This window comes from Engraulis encrasicolus, chromosome 6 (assembly GCF_034702125.1).
Source record: "Engraulis encrasicolus isolate BLACKSEA-1 chromosome 6, IST_EnEncr_1.0, whole genome shotgun sequence".
NCBI lineage: Eukaryota > Metazoa > Chordata > Actinopteri > Clupeiformes > Engraulidae > Engraulis > Engraulis encrasicolus.
The window spans coordinates 51,283,782-51,306,207 of record NC_085862.1 but is presented as its reverse complement, the minus strand read 5'-3'; the positions used below and the strand labels follow the sequence as shown (position 1 = coordinate 51,306,207).

The following is a 22,426-nucleotide window of genomic DNA, read 5'->3' as shown; positions in this document are numbered from 1 at the left end:
CAGCCACGAGCACCCTATGCCCCATAACTGTCATGTTGTTCAGTCGCACCGTTACACATCATGGCCCCTTCTGGCCCACTTTAGATAGCAGTTCTTCATCACCCCAACACACAAACACGCACGCACGCACGCACGTACGTACGCACGCACGCAGACACGCACACACACATACACGCACCACTCCTCTGTGCATGAGTGTCTCCCCTCTTACCCACTTTCTCCTTCCGTGCTCCTTGTGGGTGCATGACTCTACAACTATGTTCCTCAGACTACTGACTCTGTGTCAAAAATCTCTTGTTTTGGAGATTAGAAACCCTAAATGCCCTGAACGATATGTGTGTACTGTCAATTTAATTGAATACAGTATGTGGCCTGTTAAATCAGTAAAAATTTCATTAAAGGACATTTTCGGCTATTTCACATTGCACTTGCGCAGGTTTGAGGACCATAGGTTTACACTCTGGCCCTCGCCATGGTTGTCTGGTTGGCATATCTCTCACCCCTCACCTCTAGACTAGTGATTTCATTTCTCTTTAAATGTCTGATTTTATATTGACTTAATTATATTTGATCATAGAGCTTAGATGAACCTAAATGAGACATTAGCTGTATGCCTAATAATACACACACACACACACGTGCGCGCGCGCACACACACACACACACACACACACACACACACACACACACACACACAAATAGTAATATTAGTAATATTTGGCATTAGGCCCGGCTAACACAAACCACAAAGAAAGTAATGTTAGTAATATAATTATTAGTATTAGTAATTAGTAATATTAGTATTACACCTGGGGAGTATTCCAAGAACCTGGCTAAGTAGTAATCCAAGTTTATTTAACCTTGAGGTAGTGGTAAATCACATAAAACAAGAGCCTGGAGCCTTATTTTCTGAAGTAATTGACACAAGTTGGCTATCTATTAGCATATTGACCACATCCTACAGATGAACTTTGCCAAGATTACCACTTCCCCATGTTCTTGGAATACACCCCGGGCTAGAGTAGCATGGCATCTGGCTCTTACACTTGTGTCTCTATCCCCCTCCCTGCCTCATGGTGGCGCTCTCTACAATACAGCGTCTGGTGTTGATGAACATGCCTGTGGATGGGGACATGTCTGTCCACTTCACCTCTACTCTTATCGCCCTCATACGCACCGCCCTGGAGATCAAGATCGCACGAGGTACTAAACTCACTCTCTACACCTAGACACTTCAGGCACCTTCTCACACACACATAGACACACAGACATGCACGCACACATATACTCACGCACGCATTCACACACACACACACACACACACACACACACACACACACACACACACACACACACACACACACACACACACACACACACACACACACACACACACACACACACAGTCTAAGTTAATTCACATACTGTATCTACACATCCACATCACCATTCCACACCACACCTTCATGCTGTAACCTTTTAGCTTCACACACAGGCATAACATCACGCACACATCACACAATACAAACAGACACACATATAACATGCCATATATTCTTCTCCCTTGTGTCTTGTGTGATGCGTAGGGGGAGAGGACAGGCAGCAGATGGATATAGACCTTCAGAAGGAGATCAGTGTCATCTGGCCTCATCTCTCCCAGAAGAACCTGGACCTGCTGGTGCCCATTCATAAAGGTGACTAAGGAACCTGAGCAGAGATACTGTATACCTAGTCAGTACATGCACCACATTTAGGAACATCATTACATTACGTTACATTACATTACACTTAGCTGACACTTTTATCCAAAGCGACTTACAATTAATGATATGGTATTGGTTGCAGTGGTGTATGGTGTCTTGTTCAAGGGCACTTCAGCCATGGATGGAGGTGTAGGGAAAGGTAAGGGTAGGGATTAGAACCTGCAACCCTCTGATCTTTAATCCACCTCTCTTACCGCCAGGCCACGACTGCACCCATCAGTAAAGAATATAAGCATAGATGTGACTAAAGAGCCTGAGCAGATATGCGACATGTGCATGTTCCATATTTAGAAATGTCACTGATATAAAGAACACAAGCTCAAAGGTGACTACTCAGTCACACTCCACTGTATGTAAACATTTACCATTTATAGAAATGTATGTAAAGAACATGAGCATACCAACAGTGGCGGAGGTAGACACAAGGTAGATCTCTTGGCTGTTCTTTGGTGCTTAGGGTCTCAAGGCTTTAAAGATAAGGAATCATTATCTTCATGGAAATACAGAAAAAAAGTTTGTTGATTATGGTGTGCTCTTATTCTGACGGTTTTTAGGCCTCTTCGGTTGGGGTGCTCTTTAGTCCAATGTTTGTACTTCCAGAGTCAAGAATGAGGAAAAAAATCGCTGACTAAGGCACTCCCAATTAAAATGTCTTTATTATTTTGGACATATCCTACATGGACGTATTATCCTGCAGGGTCGCTGGCAGAGCAAGTTCCTTGCTGATGTACGGTAGCATGTCATTGTATTCCCAGTGGCCTGACCATTGGACTGCTCATATAGCATTATCTTGATGTGTTGTTCCAGCTAGTGACATGACTATCGGGAAGATCTATGCAGCCATGATGATAATGGACTACTACAAGCAGAGCAAAGCCAAGAAGCTACGGCAACAACTGGAGGAGATGGTGATTTTCACATTCATTGTTCTTTAGCCCTCACAATAGCATTACTATACATTATTAATACACATAATAATAGTAATTATAATAAGCATATATTTAATATTTAATAGTTAACTTTAATAATGAGTAATAATAAATAGATAACAATCAAATTATTTTATTTACAACAGAGATTGACTTACAGTACTTCAAGTCTCATTATGCCCACATTTAGCCTGAAGCTAAGATGTGCCATTTTAAAAAGATTTCCTAATGATGAGCTGCACCTCATGCTGCTATTTGGAAGGATGTTGGTGGTCGATGGTGGGTGATTGGTGTTGATGGGTCATGACTGGGTGTGTACAGCGAGTTGACCAACTAATAGTGGCACTGTAACTACTGCAAGTTCTGTGTTGATGGATGTTGTTGGGTGATGGTTTGGGTTGGATTGTAATGTGGTGTGTGTAAGTTGACTCTCTCTAACTGATGTCACACCTGTCTCTCCTACAGAAACACGCTCCTATGTTCCAGAGAATGGATGCATCCTCTCTGCCTGAGGACATACTCAGCAACGTCAAGGCACTGCCCTTCCTCGCTCAGAGCACCGGCTCTGCCCTGTGAGTGTGTGTGTATGGATGTAGTATGCACAGTATATATACAGTATGTAGGGGTGTGTTCAAAATATCCGTATCGGGATACGGTATCGCTGGCCTTTTCACGATACACGTATCGTTGAAAATGTTTGTATCGGGATGCGTGTCTCTGGGCTCTTCAATACTGAGGCGTCAGTATTGATGTTTTATGTGCAACATACAATTAGTTTATCAAGTTGCTGAAACTGCATCTGACAGTTGCTCCTTGCTGTGCAGTAGCCCAACAGGTTTGTGAGGGTCATGTTTGATTATACAAATGCCTGATTTCTTAAAAATAAAAAAAAAACGTTTTTTTTACGTTTTTAAAACAGCGGGATATATATCGCCGTGAAGACCATGTATCGGGATGCACATGTATCGCAATGCGTATCGTATCGTGAACCCTGTATCGGGATTTGTATCGTATTGTGAGATGGTTTCCAATACCCACCCCTAGTATGTATTTATATACTGTATATGTATGTACGTATGTATGTATATATATGTATGCATATATGTATACTGTATGTATATATTGTGATCGAGTGGTAGTACGTGTATACATGCATGTGTGTATGTTGCAGAGAAGGCTTTGTGCACCTGAGTCTCTCACTCTGTGTGTGTGTGTGTTTGCGTGCATGTGTGTGTGTGTGTGTGTGTGTGTGTGTGTGTGTGCGTGTGTTGCAGGGGTCACTTTGTGCCTCTGAGTCCGTTGTCTCCTCCTGAGCTCTTCATGTCAGCCATGCGGCGTCAGGAGCGGCGGCAGAGGCAGGAGGAGGAGGAAGAGGAGGAGGAGCCAGAGGAGTACCACCACCATTACCACGGCAGCCAGAGACACACAGGAGTAAGATGCACATATAGGCACATACACTCGCGCACGCACACACACACGCACGTGTGCGCACAGGCACACACACAGGCACACACGCGCACACACACACACACACACACACACACACACACACACTCACACTCACACTCACACTCACACTCACACTCACACTCACACTCACACTCACACTCTCACACACACACACACACACACACTGTTTTTGAACTGGTTTAATTTACCTAACTGTTAAATCACGCAACTAAGTAGCAATAAAATGTTCAATATTAGTTGCATGTGTGTAAAATTAGGACTAGCTGATGTCTGTTGTCTCTTCTTTGTTATGTTGTGTCACATTCCTGTGGTAGAATTTTTAGGAACATGTTTACATTGATATTTTTAGTCGTGTGTGATTCTGACATGACCATTCTGTCTACCTTCAAATTGGTTCTCAAATCAACGCCACAGTGTCAAATTGTTCTTGGTTTTATGTTAAACAAATTAAAGGCACAAAGATGATTGGTTACGAATAAAAACCCTCAATGCCATGCAGTAGCTGCAGGTAAAGTTGTGATTGGGAAGGATAGCGATGTGAAACAATGGCAAATGTGCATGTTACCCACCCATTCCCTCTCCCCTCTCCCCTTCCCTTCCTCCCTCTGCCCTCACCCTCAACACTACCTTCATTTCGCCATGGTGTTTTCATCCATGCGTATGGGGAGGTGTAAACACACACACACACACACACACACACACACACACACACACACACACACACACACACACACACACACACACACACACACACACACACACACACACACACACACACACACACACAGACAAAACATGTGACACAAAGACTGATGCACAAACGAAAACACACTGTCACGGTTTCCACCTGCATGTCATTGGCACCAGTTCCCCATGTCACTGTGACATCTTCGGTTTGGAATGGCACCTCCCGGTTCACCTCACTCTGTTTGTTTGTTCGAGTGTTTGTTTGTTTATATGTTTGTTTGTTCACTTATTTGTTTGTTTATGTGTCCACTGTGATGTCTCCTGTGTGCAGGAGTTTGATTTTCTTTCTCTCAAACAATATGAGAGTAGGGATAAAAAAAATGAGAAAAGCAGTGTTTTTGTTGATCGAGCTCCTGCGTAGAGAAAGAGTACTGAGCCTCCCGGAGGGTTGAGGTTGTGAAAGATGTCTAGTCTTTGTAGGAGAGCTTGGGGATGGTGAAAAGGTGCCAGGCTGGTGAATGGGGGCTACAGTAGGCGTGTGGGCTCTAAGCGAAGACTACTGTAGTAAAAGGGTGATAAGTGAGTTGGCCATCAGCTGCAGACAAAGCATGCGGGAGGCATCCTGTCCCTGCCCTTAGCAGCAACAAAAGACCGTCGAGGAGAAGAGAGGGAAAGAGTGGAGAAAAGAGAGGAGAGGGGAGGGTAGAAGGAGCAAGGAGGATGAGAAGAGAAAAAAGGAAGGGGAGGATAACTGACGACAGAGGAGAGGCGAGGAGGAGGAGAAGGAGAATAGAGGAGAGGAGAGCAGAGGAGAATACTGCAGCTGTCTCTGAGCTTCGAGTCCTGCCCTTTTCAAATGGCTATTTCTGCCCTACCTGTGTTTGGTGAACACACACTTCCTGTGTGTGGGTGTGTGTGTGTGTCTTTCTGTGTTACCTGTTTGTTTGAGGGAGGTTTGTTTGAGAGGAGGACACAGGCTGATTTTTTTTGTAGTTAATCAGTAGTTACTCAGCAGATTTTTTCCCTTTCTACATCTGGATTCAACTCTGACATAGATTCAAATTTACACTCAGTCTTAAGCATCAAGCTTCATAGTTCTGTGTTAGAATGTGCTGTTAATTATTCCCTTGTTTTGCTAGCGTTTCTTTTTAAACCTAACAGGCATTACTGAATATTGCATGTTTGGGTTGCGGATGTATCCATGATTACTTTTTTTTTTGCTGCGACGAGATCAGACCTTATGGTGGTAAGGACAGCCAATCTTATATATTGGTCTTTATAGTGGTCACTCTTACATGTTGTTCTCGGGAATATACAAACCCCAACTCCGATGAAGTTGGGACGTTTGGTAAACAGTGAATAAAATCAAAATGCTATCATTTTCAAAACATTCAATCTATTCATTAGATGGAGAATAGTGAAAAGACAACATATTAAGTGTTAAAACCTAGAAAAAAAATTGTTTTGGGGGACATATGTACTCATTTCTAATTTGATAAATCCAACACGTCTCAAAAGAGTTGGGACCGGGACAATAAATGGCAGCAAATGTCGAGGAAGACTAAAAACAAAACAAAAGACAACACTTAACAGTTAAATACATTAACCGATGAGATGATTTTATATAAAAAAACAGTGTTAATTCCTATCTTGGACATGATTTCACCAGCTTAAACGGTGGGTGTATTCCTTGTCATGTTTTGCAATGTTTTCCTTTCTGTAGTGCTTACAGTGTGACAGGTCTTGACCAAAAGCCCACCATTTTATCACCTGCTGGTCCTTATGATGGAGCCAAACTGTTAAAACATAGTAGAGAATGCAATTTCAGCTTACTATGTGGCAGTAATCGAAGATCTCCCTTCAAAATATAATGCATGAGTGGCTTTTCATGCTGTTTAAAACCCATTTATACCATTCAGCACTGTATGAGAGAGACAGATGAGTGAGAACATCTTAACCAATGCACTACAGCACTCGCATGCCATCATGGAGGCTGACTTTTGAAGCTAGCACTAACACAAGTTGGATGGTCCATTTTCACTGTAGCACAGGATGTGCAATGCTCTATTATTGTCAAAAAGAATGAACTTCTACAACTTCTGCCGACTTCTGTAAGCAAAGGACAGTTTCCCATGTCTTCTGGGTCTATTTCAAGTGAGCTCAGGTGCTTAGGAGAATGTTACACCCCTGTATCATTTGCACGCATTAAGCATTCTTAATATGGTCAATTTTCAATAGCTCTATATCCTGGAGTGCTAGAGTGAGACTACAGCCAATATATATTTCATGATGTCATGAACCTATACAATGATTTTAGTAACAAAAATATGTCTTATATATACTCAATCGTGGTAAATCAAAGGGAATTCAAAAATGTATGTAATAACTATGGTAATTATTCCCTTTGCATCTTTAATTCTGAGTGACTCAGCCTCTCTGTGATGATCTTATACCTGGACACCTATATTGTCCGTCAGTACAATTCATTTTGAAATGTTCTTCTTTGTTGTTTTATCTTATTTGGATTTTTACTAAATTTCACTGATCCCCGTCCCAACTTATTTGAGACGTGTTGGATTTATCAAATTAGAAATGAGTACATATGTCCCCCAAAACAATATTTTTTCTCGGTTTTAACACTTAATATGTTGTCTTTTCACTATTCTCCATCAAATGAATAGATTGAATGTTTTGAAAATGATAGCATTTTGATTTTATTCACTGTTTACCAAACGTCCCAACTTCATCGGAGTTGGGGTTTGTACATTGATTGGCAGGGCAATGTGAGTGCACTTCAGATGAAATGGCCTGCGTTTATGATTGCCTCAGTCGTGCGGAGACAACCTAATAATTATCAATTATCTGCTGTGATTTTTGAGTGTGTCCATTTTGTGCAGATGTATTTTTTATTATTATTTCCCTTCCATTGGTGTGGTGACATCCTTGCCTCCAAACCTCTTTGAGTTTTCTCCCAAGCTTCTCTCTGGCCTCATCCCAGCCGTTGACCTTGTGTTGTCACCCTTTGACCTTGTGCTCCTCCTGCTCTCCCTGGTATTCCACACCCGCTTACTGCACCCTTTTGCCTTTCACCCGCTGCTGTGAGATGCTCCACCTGCTACTGTGAGCCACCTGCTTTCTTCTCCTTCACCCACAAGTTCCCATGAAGACCTCATACTAAGGTTCCTTACCCTCTCCACCCTATCCCTGTGGAACATCTCCTTTCACAAGCAAATAAAACGGGTTCAAGGTCCTATGTGAAGAAAATGGTGACCATTGTTACCAATACACAGTGCGGATGAATACAGTAAGGGCCAAGCCCCCTGAAAATGTCACCCTCTCTTGGTGGCACAGAGTATTGCGACCGCTATAGACTGCACTACTGCCATTCACTATTCAGCATCTTTTAGTCTCTTACCTCTCTCTGCTGTATTGTCTCTCTTCTCCTTTCCTCTCCTCTCCTCTCTTCTCCTCTCCTTTTCTTTCCTCTCCTCTCCTCTCCTCTCTTCTCCTCTCCTCTCCTTTCCTCTCCTCTCCTCTCCTCTCCTCTCTTCTCCCCTCCTTTCCTTTCCTTTCCTCTCCTCTCCTCTCCTCCACTCCTCTCCTTTCCTCTTTCATCTGCTCTCATATTTTATCTCCTCTCTTTCTGCTCCGGTCTCTCTCTCTTTGCTCCTTTCTCCACACTTTTCCTATCTTCTCTTCCCCTCTCTCCTCCTATTCCTTCTATCTCCCTCTCCTCTACATCCTCTCTCCTCCTCTCCCTTCCTCTCTTCTCCTCCTCCCCTCTCTCTCTCTTTTCTCCCATATTGACTGCCTAGGTCCCGGATAAGAAAGAGAAAGGCTCTAAGCCTGCTGTTAGCCCCACTAGCAAGCAGGAGTCTCCGCTCGAGGTGCCTGGTCGCGGCGTGTCCACCCGGGCCTCCTCGATGCCGCGGCTCGCCATAGAATCACAGGTACCGCAAGAGTGACCTTTGCCCCACAGAGGAACAGGTATACTGTAGGACACTGCCAGCGTGATCTCCGACACATAAAACCACAGGTGTAATAGGAATGTCCACTGCCCAATAGAAATAACATCTTGAGGTACCTCAAGACTCCTCAGTGACCTATACAAGAACAGGTATAGGGTGCCACAAGCGTCTTCTCCGCACTATAGAACCACTGGTACCAAAATATATCTAAATGACCCATAGAACCACAGGAACACATACAGGAAACGTTTTCCCTCCCCCTCCTGCCACAGTCCTTTGGCCACAGAACCACAGGTACTGCAAGAGTTCCTTTCCCTTTCTGCCATAGATCCACAAAAGTCCCTTTTTCTCACCATGCAGGCATCTGATTATGAATTGTTTTTTGCTATGTGGAAAATCACCTCTTAGCATGAAGGAGAGTTTTTGATTTGCTTTGAGAGGAAAGGGTCTATTTTAAAACGTTTCCGGGAGTATTTTCATGTGATGAGGATTGTGGTGCGGCATGTCTCGTAAAGCCACTTCTGGAGCCTGGACAGGGGACTTGATCATGTGGCTCCATGTAAATGCAACTTCGCTGCTTCCCACAGACCCTGGCAGGGCGTGGAGATGTACCTAAGATGGTGTGGTATTGAAAATGCGTCTCTGGAAACCAAACTTTTTTTTAAAGAGGTGCTACAGCAAATGTCCTGTACTTGTACTGTAATCTTGGTGTGTATTTTTGTATGTTTGTCATGTATATTTATGACAGTGTAACTGTGACCTTTGTCAGTGTGTCTCTTTTGTATTTGTTGTTACGTACAGTATATGTGGCATTTTTCTCATAGTATTGCATGCATGGTACTATGTTGGCTGTATTTAAGCAGTTTTGAAATAAAACTGTGCATGTTTATAAAGTCGTTTGTTTGTATTAACGTTTGTGTGTGTGCGTGTGTGTGTGTGTGTGTGCGCGTGTGTGTGTGTGTGCGTGCGCGCGTGCGTGCGTTTGCATGTGTGCGTGTGTGTGTGCGTGTATGTGCACGTGCGTATGTGTGCGTGCGTGCTTGTGTGCGTGCATGCATGCAATTGCGTGTGCACGTGTATGTGTGTGTGTGCGTATATGTGTGTGTGTTTGTGTGGGGCAGGTGCCGGTTGACAGCAGTCTGATGAGGCGCTCCTTCTCCACCATCGGGGACCAGTGTGTTAACGACCTGTGGCAGCAGGAGTACTCACTGGAGAGGATCAGCCCTGACCAGATACAGCACCGCCCACGCCAGCGCAGCTTCAGAGGTCAGAACCATTTAGTACAATACTATATAATACAATACACTACAAATTAACTGCTGTAGCCCATCTGCCTCAAGGTTTGACATGCTGGGCATTCAGAGATGCTCTATAGCATACCATGATTCAAGTGACTATTTCAGTTACTGCTGCCTTTTTGTCATTTCGAACCAATCTGGCCATTCTCCACTGAACTCTGGCATCAACAAGGCATTTTTACTCACAGAACTGCTGCTCACTGGATACTTTAATTTTTCCTTGAGAATTCTCTGTAAACCCAAGAGATCTGCCACCAACAACCATACCACCTGCCATGTCTCTTTAATCCCCTTTCTTTTCCATTATAATTGTCAGTTTGAACTGCAGCACGTCATCTTGACAATGTGTTGCATACCTAAATGCATTGCGTTGCTGCCATGCAATTGGCTGATTAGAAATGTGCATCATTGAGCAATTGGACAGGTATGCCTCATTAAGTGTCTGGTGAGTGTATTCTGCAGTATATATCATACGCACTATAATATATTTAGAGGTCAGAGCCATTGCATACTATACAGTACAAGTAGTATATACTAAGGATAGACCGATATATATATCGGGCCGATATCGGGCCGATATTTGCATTTTTTAAGTGTATCGTATCGGCGGATACGCGAGTAGTTTTGGACCGATACGCAATATTTATTATTTTATGATACTTTTTTTTTTTAATAACTTGATTGTTAGACATTACTTGATTGTTAGAGTGGGTGTTTAAATGTTACAAGTTCTACCTCAATTTGATAATGTTAAAGGAATGTTTATTTTTAACTTGAGACCTGGAATATTTGTCATTTTTTAACCTTTTCTTTTAACCCATATCGGCCCCAAATATCGGGTATCGGAAATCGGGTATCGGCCAAGGGTGATGAAAAAAAAAATCGGTATGGCATCGGCCATTAAAAAACCTGTATCGGTCAACCCCTAGTATATACTGTACGTGTATATGTATATACAGTAGATATTCTATATCAGGGATGTCAAACTCAGACCCTGGGCAAAATCTGGCCTACAGAGTAATTTTATTTGGCCCGGGAGATTATTTCAAATATGTATTACAGCTGGCCCACATACACCATGAAACAACTAACATTCATATGCAACACAATATGTGCAGGGACATTTGAACTACCATATGTGATGCGAAAGAGTACGTGTGAAATTTAACTATGAGTATTAAGTGCATACACGCATGCAAAACTATTCCATTTCCTAAAAATAATTTTGAGTTCGGCCCACCACTTCTTGACAGCTTTTGGTTTTGGCCCTCAGACAATTTGAGTTTGACACCCCTGCTATATATAATAGAATGCAGTTAATAGCGACCATGCCAAAGCAGCTTCAGAGGTCGGTACTGTTTAACACACCATATACAGTAGTGTTTCAGCACTACATAGTCATCCCCATAAGATACAGTATACAGTGGCCATCGCCGTACACAAACCATTTAGTCAGCCCTGTAGACAATATACAGATAGCACTGTATACCAGACAACAGAATTCAGTTAATCACGTAGCCTATATGTAGATTAGTGCACAAGACATACACGTACACCCAACTTACACAGATGTGTGTGTGTGTGTGTGTGTGTGTGTGTGTGTGTGTGTGTGTGTGTGTGTGTCCGTGTCTGTGTCCGTGTCCGTGTCCGTGTCCGTGTCCGTGTCCGTGTCCGTGTCCGTGTCCGTGTCCGTGTCCGTGTCCGTGTCCGTGTCCGTGTCTGTGTCTGTGTCTGTGTGCGTATGTGCGTGTGTGTAGCTGTCAGGTCTAACATCCGCGACGCGTCAGACAGAGAGAGGGGGCGCTCCAAGGAACGGCGTCACCTACTGTCCCCTGACGTGTCTCGCTGTAACTCTGAGGAGAGGAGCCAGCATGCCTCACGCGAACGCCAGCAGTCTCGCTCTCCCAGCGAGGGACGACGTGCACGCTCACCCATCAAACAGGTGATCTCATGGACCACATCAGATTCACCGCTCTGGAATGGCTAATCGAAAATGTGGTAACACTTTATAATGACGGGCATTTTGAATATTTATTTGCACTTAGTAACTGATACATAAACACTTAGTGAGTAGAAAAACTAATTATCAACAAAATATTTAGAAATGTTTGGGAACATTATGCTAATTAAGTGTTAATAAAGCTTTTAATATCCATTATTACAAAGTGCTACCAAGAACACTCTTTGTTAGTACCGTAGGGTTTAGAGATCCTCAGTAGGTAGCAGTGTATCAAGGTTTCCCTGCTTGCCTGTATACTTTTAACCACCCCACCCCACAGTACAGCACTGTATGCTGATGATTATGTCTTTGTAAGCCATCTTGAAAAAAGTGTCTGCTAGCTCTGATGGAAGGTAATAGATGAATAACACCATGAAAATTGTTTGAATGTTTGTATTGCTTGACCATCAAGTAATCGTTGTTGTCTTTTTCAAATAGATAGCTGAGTGTTAACCATGATGATATGAAAACATCTGAAGAGTTCAGATGCAAAACCCCCTAACTCCATTTCTGAAGACCTGCACTTCTATATTTTTAGAGAACCCAGTTGTTGCTTTGGTTTACATTAATGTACTTGATAATACATATAAATAGTTATATTACATAAATAAAATAAAAAATATGCAATTTTGATAGCTTTGTATTAAATAAAAATTAAATAAGATTATTTTCTGAAAAGGCACTTAGGGGGTTTTGCATCTGAACCCTTCATCTGTAGTTTTGTTCATTGTTGAGCCTGACCACTCTTTTCCTCCTGTTGGGTCTTCACTAGGGCGTCAACTCTTCAAGCCCCAACCCCCCCAGCTCGGAGAACAGCACCCCGCGCAACCGTCGCCAGCTGCCCCAGACCCCCTCCCGCTCGCGGCCCCACATCTCCTACTCGCCCCTGGTGCCCCGGGCCCCTGTAACCCTGCCCCCCACCACCCCACCCCCTGCCTCCAGCTCTGCCACCACTGAGGTGCCCGCCAGGACTCCGCCAGATACCGAGCCCAAGCCGGAGGAGCCGAGGCTGGGGTTCGTGTTCCCCCCAACACTGGATGTGGAGGAATCCAGGCTGGAGGCAGTGCTGGGTCCGGAGGAGCCCAGAGTGGGTGCTGTGTTTGCGGGCTGCAGTGTGGTGTCTCCCCTGGGTGTGAGGGCATCCCTTGGACCAGTGGCCACCTGCCCGTTGCACGGCTCCCCTCAGCGCTACATCTCTGAGCCCCACCTGGCTCTCCACGAGGACATGCAGAACCTGGATGCAGTCACCACCACCTCGTCCTCCACCTCCGCGGGTGGCAAGGAGGAGACTCTGACCTTCGAGGTTGCCATGGCCGCCAGCCTGGGTCATCGTACCAACGCGGTAAGCTCCGCCCCTCAGCTGCGCCACACCTGGCAGGTGCCCAACGGCCACTTCCGCAAGCGCCTTGGCCCCTCCTCCAGTGCCGCCGCCGAGCTGCTTAGCGACACAGACGAGGACGACCGCTGCTAGGCATGATGGGAAAGCTGTGTTTGGCTCTGGAGGACTAAAAGGGGACGGGCGAGAGACAAGAGTCATTGGTGGACCCTGGACATGGTGGCGAGAGACAACAATCATAGGTTGACCCTGAACATGGTGATCAGAGAAGAAAGGATAAAAGATTAAGAAGTAAGGACACGCAAATTGTGGGAGCAATGGAGAAGAAGGGAGAAATGGAGGTAGTCAGAACCTTGTGATGGGTGGATAGACATTGGCAGTGTGTTTGAACATGTTCTGCGTGCGTGTGTGTGTGTGTGTGTGTGTGTGTGTGTGTGTGTGTGTGTGTGTGTGTGTGTGTGTGTGTGTGTGTGTGTGTGTGTGTGTGTGTGTGTGTGTGTGTGTGTGTGTGTGTGTGTGTGTGTGTGTGTGTGTGTGTGTGTGTGTGCAGGACTACGCTTCTCCTGCCAAATTGCAAACAAACTCCTGATCTGTAAAGTCTCAGGTGTAGCTGATCAGAGGTTATTGAGTTGAATTGAAGCCAAATGTCCTCTAAACGCCATCCGTCCTTCCTTTCCTAATATGGTCTCCTCCCCTCTTGCTTGAGCCTCGAGCGTCTCCCTCCTGCAGCGTTTTGTGGTCATTAATCTCAAGCATATGGAGCAGACAGGGGTGGGGAATCAGATCCAGACACTTTTTTCCCCTTCCCCAGTGCCAGAGCTGGCTATCATATCTCCTCTTCACGCTTTGTTGTGTGTGTCGACCACTTGCTCTGTGGGGGAGGATGTGGTATGTAGACACCCATTGATCTTCTCAACCGCTCTGTCAAACACGACAGCAGTATTCTTCAGCTTGGCCACCTTTTATCTACCAGGCTTTGATCTGACATCCTGCGCCACTTTTGGCAGTGGTCTTTCTCAGGCTTTTTAAACTCTTTCAGGTGAGGGAGGGGAGGAAGGATCCCTAGCGAGCTCGCCACTCTCAGCTGTCTATCCCTCTTTCCAAAGTCATACAACATGGCTGGACAGCCTTAGACATTAGCAGTGGCCCCGAGCCTTCAAGGACTGAGTAGGTAGAGCGTTGTAGCATTTTATGGTCCTTGTTTCAGTTTGTAGCTAATCTATTTGAATCACATTTAAAGTAACACCCAATCTCTTTAAATGATTGCTTTGAATATGCGAGGTCCGGGCTGGTCGGGTCTGGTCTTTAATGACAGTCGTAGGTGGTCACTGTGTAATGGTTGTCTTAGTGGAGGAGCTTTGGGTATGCAGTATGCATACTGTGGCTGCAGCCCAAAGTGAGGAGGTGAGGTTGTGCTTGTACTTATTTTTTACCCGTGTTTCATCTGAAACTCTGTTTCTAACGTAGAAGCATTTGCAAGATTGAAAGAATGAACATGTTTTACATGATGGACTGCAAGTGATTGGTGCCACTCCAGTGGTGATGGTGCATGCTCCTCTCTGTCCTCTTATGAGTGTTGCAGTAAGCCTGCGTGACACGAAACAGGTAACACTGTTGGATGGTGAAACAAAAATAACTTCATCTTGAACAGTCAGGAGGTTAAAGGAACAGTGATGATCATCCAGAAACAACCCTTTAAACAAAGACCGAAAGCAGTCCACCAGCTTGGGGTGTGTTGCAGTGTCCTGTAAAGAGGTCAGAGAAACATTGAGCAACTACCATAACTAGTAAGTACTACTAGTAGATACCGTTTTACCAGACTGTGCATGCATGAGACCTGCTCACCAGGCCTATTGTGGCCTTGCGTGCCACATGACAGGGGGCATCCCAGGTTCCTGAAACACACACGTTAACATCTCAACACTTTGGACTACTCAGAGATGAAGTGTTTCAATGGCCATGTTTCCTCGCTAGCCTTGTGTACAAACCCCAACTCCGATGAAGTTGGGACGTTTGGTAAACAGTGAATAAAATCAAAATGCTATCATTTTCAAAACATTCAATCTATTCATTAGATGGAGAATAGTGAAAAGACAACATATTAAGTGTTAAAACCGAGAAAAAATATTGTTTTGGGGGACATATGTACTCATTTCTAATTTGATAAATCCAACACGTCTCAAAAGAGTTGGGACGGGGATCAGTGAAATTTAGTAAACATCCAAATAAGATAAAACAACAAAGAAGAACATTTCAAAATGAATTGTACTGACGGACAATATAGGTGTCCAGGTATAAGATCATCACAGAGAGGCTGAGTCACTCAGAATTAAAGATGCAAAGGGAATAATTACCATAGTTATTACATACATTTTTGAATTCCCTTTGATTTACCACGATTGAGTGTATATAAGACATATTTTTGTTAATAAAATCATTGTATAGGTTCATGACATCATGAAATATATATTGGCTGTAGTCTCACTCTGATTCCTGGAGTGCTAGAGCTATTGAAAATTTACCATATTAAGAATGCTTAATGCATGAAAATGATACAGGGGTGTAACATTCTCCTAAGCACCTGAGCTCACTTGAAATAGACCCAGAAGACATGGGAAACTGTCCTTTGCTTACAGAAGTCAGCAGAAGATGTAGAAGTCCATTCTTTTTGACAATAATAGAGCATTGCACATCCTGTGCTACAGTAAAAATGGACCATCCAACTTGTGTTAGTGCTAGCTTCAAAAGTCAGCCTCCATGATGGCATGCGGGTGCAGTAGTGCATTGGTTAAGATGTTCTCACTCATCTGTAGAGTTAAATACAGTGCTGAATGGTATAAATGGGTTTTAAACAGCATGAAAAGCCACTCATGCATTATATTTTGAAGGGAGATCTTCGATTACTACCACATAGTAAGGTCAAATTGCATTCTCTACTATGTTTTAACAGTTTGGCTCCATCATAAGGACCAGCAGGTGATAAAATGGTGGGTTTTTGGTCAAGACCTGTCACACTGTAAGCACTACAGAAAGGAAAACATTGCAAAACATGACAAGGAATACACCCACCATTTAAGCTGGTGACATCATGTCCAAGATAGGAATTAACACTGTTTTTTATATAAAATCATCTCATCGGTTAATGTATTTAACTGTTAAGTGTTGTCTTTTGTTTTGTTTTTAGTCTTCCTCGACATTTGCTGCCATTTATTGTCCCCGTCCCAACTCTTTTGAGACGTGTTGGATTTATCAAATTAGAAATGAGTACATATGTCCCCCAAAACAATATTTTTTCTCAGTTTTAACACTTAATATGTTGTCTTTTCACTATTCTCCATCTAATGAATAGATTGAATGTTTTGAAAATGATAGCATTTTGATTTTATTCACTGTTTACCAAACGTCCCAACTTCATCGGAGTTGGGGTTTGTACATAGTAAAAAGCCATGCCACAGAGCAGCCCTTTCTCCTGAACCTGTAGTCTGTCTGTAAAGGGCATCGTAGCTCACGCCTGTTTACTTTGGATTTCCAATTGATTCATGTCATTGTAGTGATTTCTCATCTGCATGTAGATATCTCATTAATATACCACTATTAATCAGCACACGCCAATGTTGGCTAAGTCTGAGCAGCACTGTTCAAAAACTACAAATATGGAGTTGGCTTAGTCCGGGCCTGAAAACATGGAGTCGGCTTCATCTTGTGTGCTCTGTGTCCAGACAATGTAGCCATTCGTTAGGATGTGAATGTTTGCCGTTGACCCCGGTGTAGTGTTGCTGTTGCTGTGGACGAACGTTTAGAGCTGTGAGATTGCTGGATGTAATGATGTCAGGTGACCTGTGGAACAGCTGAACCATGCCAAGCATTTTGGGTAATGTAGTTTTTCATCACATGTAGCAGAGATCAGAGAGTTGTGTACAATATACATGACGATAATTTTGAGCCTGTCATATTGTGTGACTGCATTCAACAGGCTTTGATTTCAAAAAATATGTCAAAAAGACATGCTGTTTTTACTTCTCATATACATTCCATCATCAAAGAATATGAAGTCTTTTGAAGACGTCAAAATAAAATATCCGTTTGGGTCTAAACATTTCAGCATCAAAACCTTCTCAACTCAGCATTTCAACCATAGAGATTCAGGTTTTTCAAAAAATAAAATGGAAAGGAGAGAAAAACAATATTTTCCCATTTAACAAAAAAAGAGTATATAATTTGTATCCTTGTATTGTGTTGTAATTTGTTCTTTTGACATGTTTTGGGAAATGTGTATAGGCCGTGTTTGGTATGTGTCTTTCTGGCCGGTGTGGCACCCTGCTGTTCTGTGAACCATATGAAGTTTTAAGGTTGATGTTGCACCTAAATCTCTGGTATAGAAAAAAACAAAGTACTGGGTTTTACATATGTAGATTATATAAATACACTGGGAATATGTCTTATTTATTGACCTGTTTATATTTCCATATAGATGCCTATCTTCGATTTATTTCACTTTGTTTTGTGAATGGAAACTTGTTCTGCTTAACCTGTCAAAAGGACCACTGCAAAATTACCACAACAACAACAACACTCTTTAATAAAAATGTGACTAACCAACTTTGCTGACCTTACGCTCTTTGTAATGCTTTTTCACATTTCTCTCTCTGACTGTTTCATGTCATAAATCCTCACGAGAAGCCAAGAGAAGGTAATTCAAAGATCATGGTCTCCACTGTGTTTGGCAGCATTATCCATAGCAGTGCAACATCTGGGAGTTGCCCTGAATGCCTGTGTTCTGGGCTCAAGCCCTAGCTTACAGGTACAGCAAGAGGCACTAGAGGACTGGAAGGGCAGTGGAGAGGAGAGCTCGGCAGGTACGCAGTAAGTAGGGTTATATGATAATGACACAAAGTTTCATGGCTAGGCAGGCACGCTGGGCTGTAGTAGGCCTGGAGTTGCTTCTGGTCCTCAGCTTCACCCAGAGTCAGCAGGACCATCAGGATGTTTGCCCCCATCATCCACTGCAACAGGACGCTGGAGAATCACATGTGCCTTTCCAACCAAAAGGTAAACAAGCTTTACTTTCATGTTCTTTGAGGCCTTTTCTGTGAGTTTCTGTGAGAATCTTCAGTTTTAAGGATGATATTACATCTGAAATTGAGGGTAATACCCCCTCACCATTTAGGTGCTCTGTCTTAATTGCCATGTGTCCACCATTAAAGTGGTCTCTTGACGTTGCCAGCATGATACATTCATACACTGTGATGTTAGCCAGCTCTAAAAAAGCCACAGAATATGGTAGCAGTGCCATTGCACACATCATTTCCTTTAAAGCTTGTTATGTGAAAGCTGTACCTTTTTTGCCTGTCGTGACCACATTCTCATCTACTCGACATGGGTGGCAAAAAGATATGCATCCTTCCAATGACACCCCATGCATGGACAAATCTGATCATAGTATAATACTGTACCCATTTGAATGGGTCTAAATGTAAAGATCCAAATGGTAACAAAACACTTATTGGTGATTTATTAGGATTCATCCTAATAATAAATCCATTATAAATCCTTACAGTAAGTTCTCTATGGAGTGACACAGGTGCCTGGTTTTCCATGTTAACTATGTGTCTTTATGCTCTCTCATGTTCACTCTCTGTTCTCTCTCTCTCTTTTTGCTCACACACCCCCCTCCCCTCCCTCTCTCTCTCTCTCTCTCTCTCTCTCTCTCTCTCTCTCTCTCTCTCTCTCTCTCTCTCTCTCTCTCTCTCCCCCCCCCCTCTCTCTGTCTCTCTGCTGTGTGTGTTCAGTGTGTGTCTGTGTGCTCTTTCTCTGTTGTGTTTGGTGTGTTTCTTTGTGATCTTAGAAGCCAGCATGATGCCGTCTGCTGTTAGAAAGCGCTCCAATTTTCCATGTTGTTCCAGAAGCACTTGATGTATGTGCATGCGTGTGTATGTGCATGTGTGTGCAGGCCGCTGCCAAGTGTTCCATTCAGGGAGCAACCTGTTTCAATTACCTGCAGCTCCCTCACTGTTCCTCAGCAGCAGTGAAGGAACAGGTGTGTGTGTGTGCGCGCACGGGTGTGCGTGCGTGTGTGTGTGTGTGTGTGAGAGAGAGAGAGGTACCCATCTGGCAAATGAAGACAGAATTATCAGGCCTTCTGTATATCCCCACTTGGTTTTTACCTCTTGCCAGAGCTAACTCCTCCATCTTTTATACAAAGCCCTGTAATAGACACTCAACAATGCTTGGATCTGCTTCTGGGTTAAACTGTTGGATTATCATGCGGTCACTGTTGCTCCTTAGGTTTATGTTGTTGTGACATGGATAGCTCCACAAAAGAATAAGGCATGGCAGGGTGCTACATTGAAAATGCTACAATTTGGTAAATCCTTCAAGTCAACATATAGACTCACACCATGTGTCCATTTGTGCACGTAGTTAAATAAATAAGCAAGTACATTTTGAACTTTGAAATTATTTTAGTAAATAAGCAAAGAAACAAGAAAAGACATGTGATATATTTTTCCATGGTGCTGCTCTCCTCCCTCTCTTCCTCAGAGGTGGATGTGTTGAAGAGGCTGGAGCTGCCCTCAGGGCGCCACTACAACGTCTCAGTGGTGCTGGACGAGGGCGGATGCTGGGCCTACGAGATTGGCCTCTATGCCACACCATTCTCACACACCCACACACTCTTTGGACACCAGTAAGCATATATTCACACACACTCAAACAAACACACTCACACACACTCTCATACCTCTCTCTCTCTCTCTCTCTCTCTCTCTCTCACTCACTCACTCACTCACTCACTCACTCACTCACTCACTCACTCACTCACTCACTCACTCACTCACTCACTCACTCACACACACACACACACACACACACACACACACACACACACACACACACACACACACACACACACACACACACACACACACACACACACACTCTCTCTGTCTCTGTCTCTGTCTCTGTCTCTGTCTCTGTCTCTGTCTCTCTCCCTCTGGCCTCCCATTTATACACATGAACACATTCTTTGGACACCACTAGCTTCTGAGCTTCACCATTCACATATCCCAACATCAGAATATGCTTGATTTTATGTCTTTGGTTTTGGCCATTTTTATTTCTTTGAGGAATTTGAATAAAGAAGGAGGCAGGCAGTTGTGTGTCCAGTGATATTTAGAGCCAGGTCTTCACTACTCTGGCATTAGACTGTGACCATTTTATGGACCATAACCAATCAACCATACATATCTTTGATTTTTTGACATACCGGTACTTCAACTATTGATTTCTCTCTCTCTCTCTCTCTCTCTCTCTCTCTCTCTCTCTCTCTCTCTCTCTCTCTCTCTCTCTCTCTCTCTCTTTTCAGGTTTCCTGATGAGCTTAGTGTGCTGCTGCGGATGCGAGTGGAGGCGGGCTGGTGGGAAGATGGGCGAAGCCTATTGGCTATCCTGGGACAGGAAGGGGAGGAGCTTATTCAGATCACACTGGGCAGAGGGCACCTGTCAATCATCACCACATGGAGCAGAATTTACGAGTACACAAACACACGCACACACACACACACACACTCATGCAAGGCAAGGTGGGGCAAGTTTATTTGTAGCGCACAGATCTAATTCAGTGTTCTTCACAAAAACTAAAACTAAAAAGAAACCCACATATGCACGCGCGTGCGCACACACACACACACACACACACACACACACACACACACACACACACACACACACACACACACACACACACACACACACACACTTCAATAAGTCATATTACATAGTTACAATCATTACAATGCTTTTTTCTGACTTAAGTTGACAAGACTAAAGGTCTTCACTGAATGTCTTGAATTGTGGCATGATGGATGAAGACCTACAAACAGGACAGTGTGCTTTATCTGATATTCTCATATCTAACATTTTCATTCATATCAATTCAATTCAATAAGTTCATTTGTGTGGACATAGCAAAATCAATTGGACAGACCAGATGCATTTGTTTGAGTTTGAGTCTGGGTGTTGATGTAAAAGATGTAAAAATCAAAATGTAAAAATGTAAGATCATGTAAGATGTAAAAATGTAAAATGTAAGCACAATTGAGAAGTAATAGGAAAAAGGGGTACATGAAAGCATATTTAATGCTAGAGCCATAAACAATAAAATGAAAGTCAAATTCCACCTGGGAATCTCCCATTGTGTGTGACACAGCACACAATGCTCACTACACCCCACATGGTTGCATTTTTCCTCACTCATGCAAGGGGGCAGCCCCAAACAACGAGAAGTGTGGCAGGATGGTACCATGCTCAGGGTACCTCAGTGGGATGGGGAAAAACACCCCAATCAACCTGGCGGGTCATGAAACAGTCCACGAACCCTTGAGTTTACAAGTCTGACACCCATCGCTTCCCCATGACTGCCCAATATCTCCATTATTCAGTTTTCTCGATTTTAGCCATTGTTTGAGTTTATTACTGAAAATATTCATACTGGTTAGTTTCACCTCAGTGAGCATAGCATTCCAGTGCTTGGCCCCCTTTTCAGGAAGAGCAGATTAACAGAAATAAATTCTGCATTTTGAGTACACGGGTGGAGGCCTGTGAGAACATCTGACCTCAAAAACCTCTCATTTGCTACAGAAAAAAAATAAGTCGTTCACCTATTGGAGTATTGCATGTCAAATACTTTATAATAATGTGTTGGACTACCTGAAGAAGGCATGACTGCCGAAACGCGTTGGGGTCCTCTAAATGTCTAGTATGACCAAGCCATCACAATAAAGGCTTTTTAACTTCTTCTAAAGGAGAGTGCCTTGGATTTCCGTCAGTTTTTGCTACTTTGTAATTGTGTGTAGAGGCTTCGTTTGTCAGAGATGTTGTTACCTAGTTTGGCTCATGGGTATCCTAGCAACAGGTTTAGTTTTCCCCCAAAACACAGCATGTGCAGACACAGACTCACGTCTCTCACTGGAGCCCTATG

General features: G+C 43.4%; 1 protein-coding gene across 1 annotated transcript in view; it reads left to right on the top strand.

Annotated features, from left to right (window-relative positions):
- The window catches only part of LOC134451589 (voltage-dependent R-type calcium channel subunit alpha-1E), a 267,141-nt gene extending 253,348 nt beyond the window's left edge, over positions 1–13,793 (top strand). The window contains exons 42-50 of the mRNA XM_063202094.1: positions 1,098–1,203; positions 1,587–1,694; positions 2,571–2,671; positions 3,158–3,264; positions 3,967–4,123; positions 8,665–8,799; positions 9,939–10,083; positions 11,873–12,057; positions 12,887–13,793. Coding sequence (XP_063058164.1) covers positions 1,098–1,203; positions 1,587–1,694; positions 2,571–2,671; positions 3,158–3,264; positions 3,967–4,123; positions 8,665–8,799; positions 9,939–10,083; positions 11,873–12,057; positions 12,887–13,585 — 1,743 coding nt within the window. The 3' untranslated portion in view covers positions 13,586–13,793. The remainder of the gene's footprint in view (positions 1–1,097; positions 1,204–1,586; positions 1,695–2,570; positions 2,672–3,157; positions 3,265–3,966; positions 4,124–8,664; positions 8,800–9,938; positions 10,084–11,872; positions 12,058–12,886) is intronic.
- Positions 13,794–22,426: the final 8,633 nt, after the last annotated feature.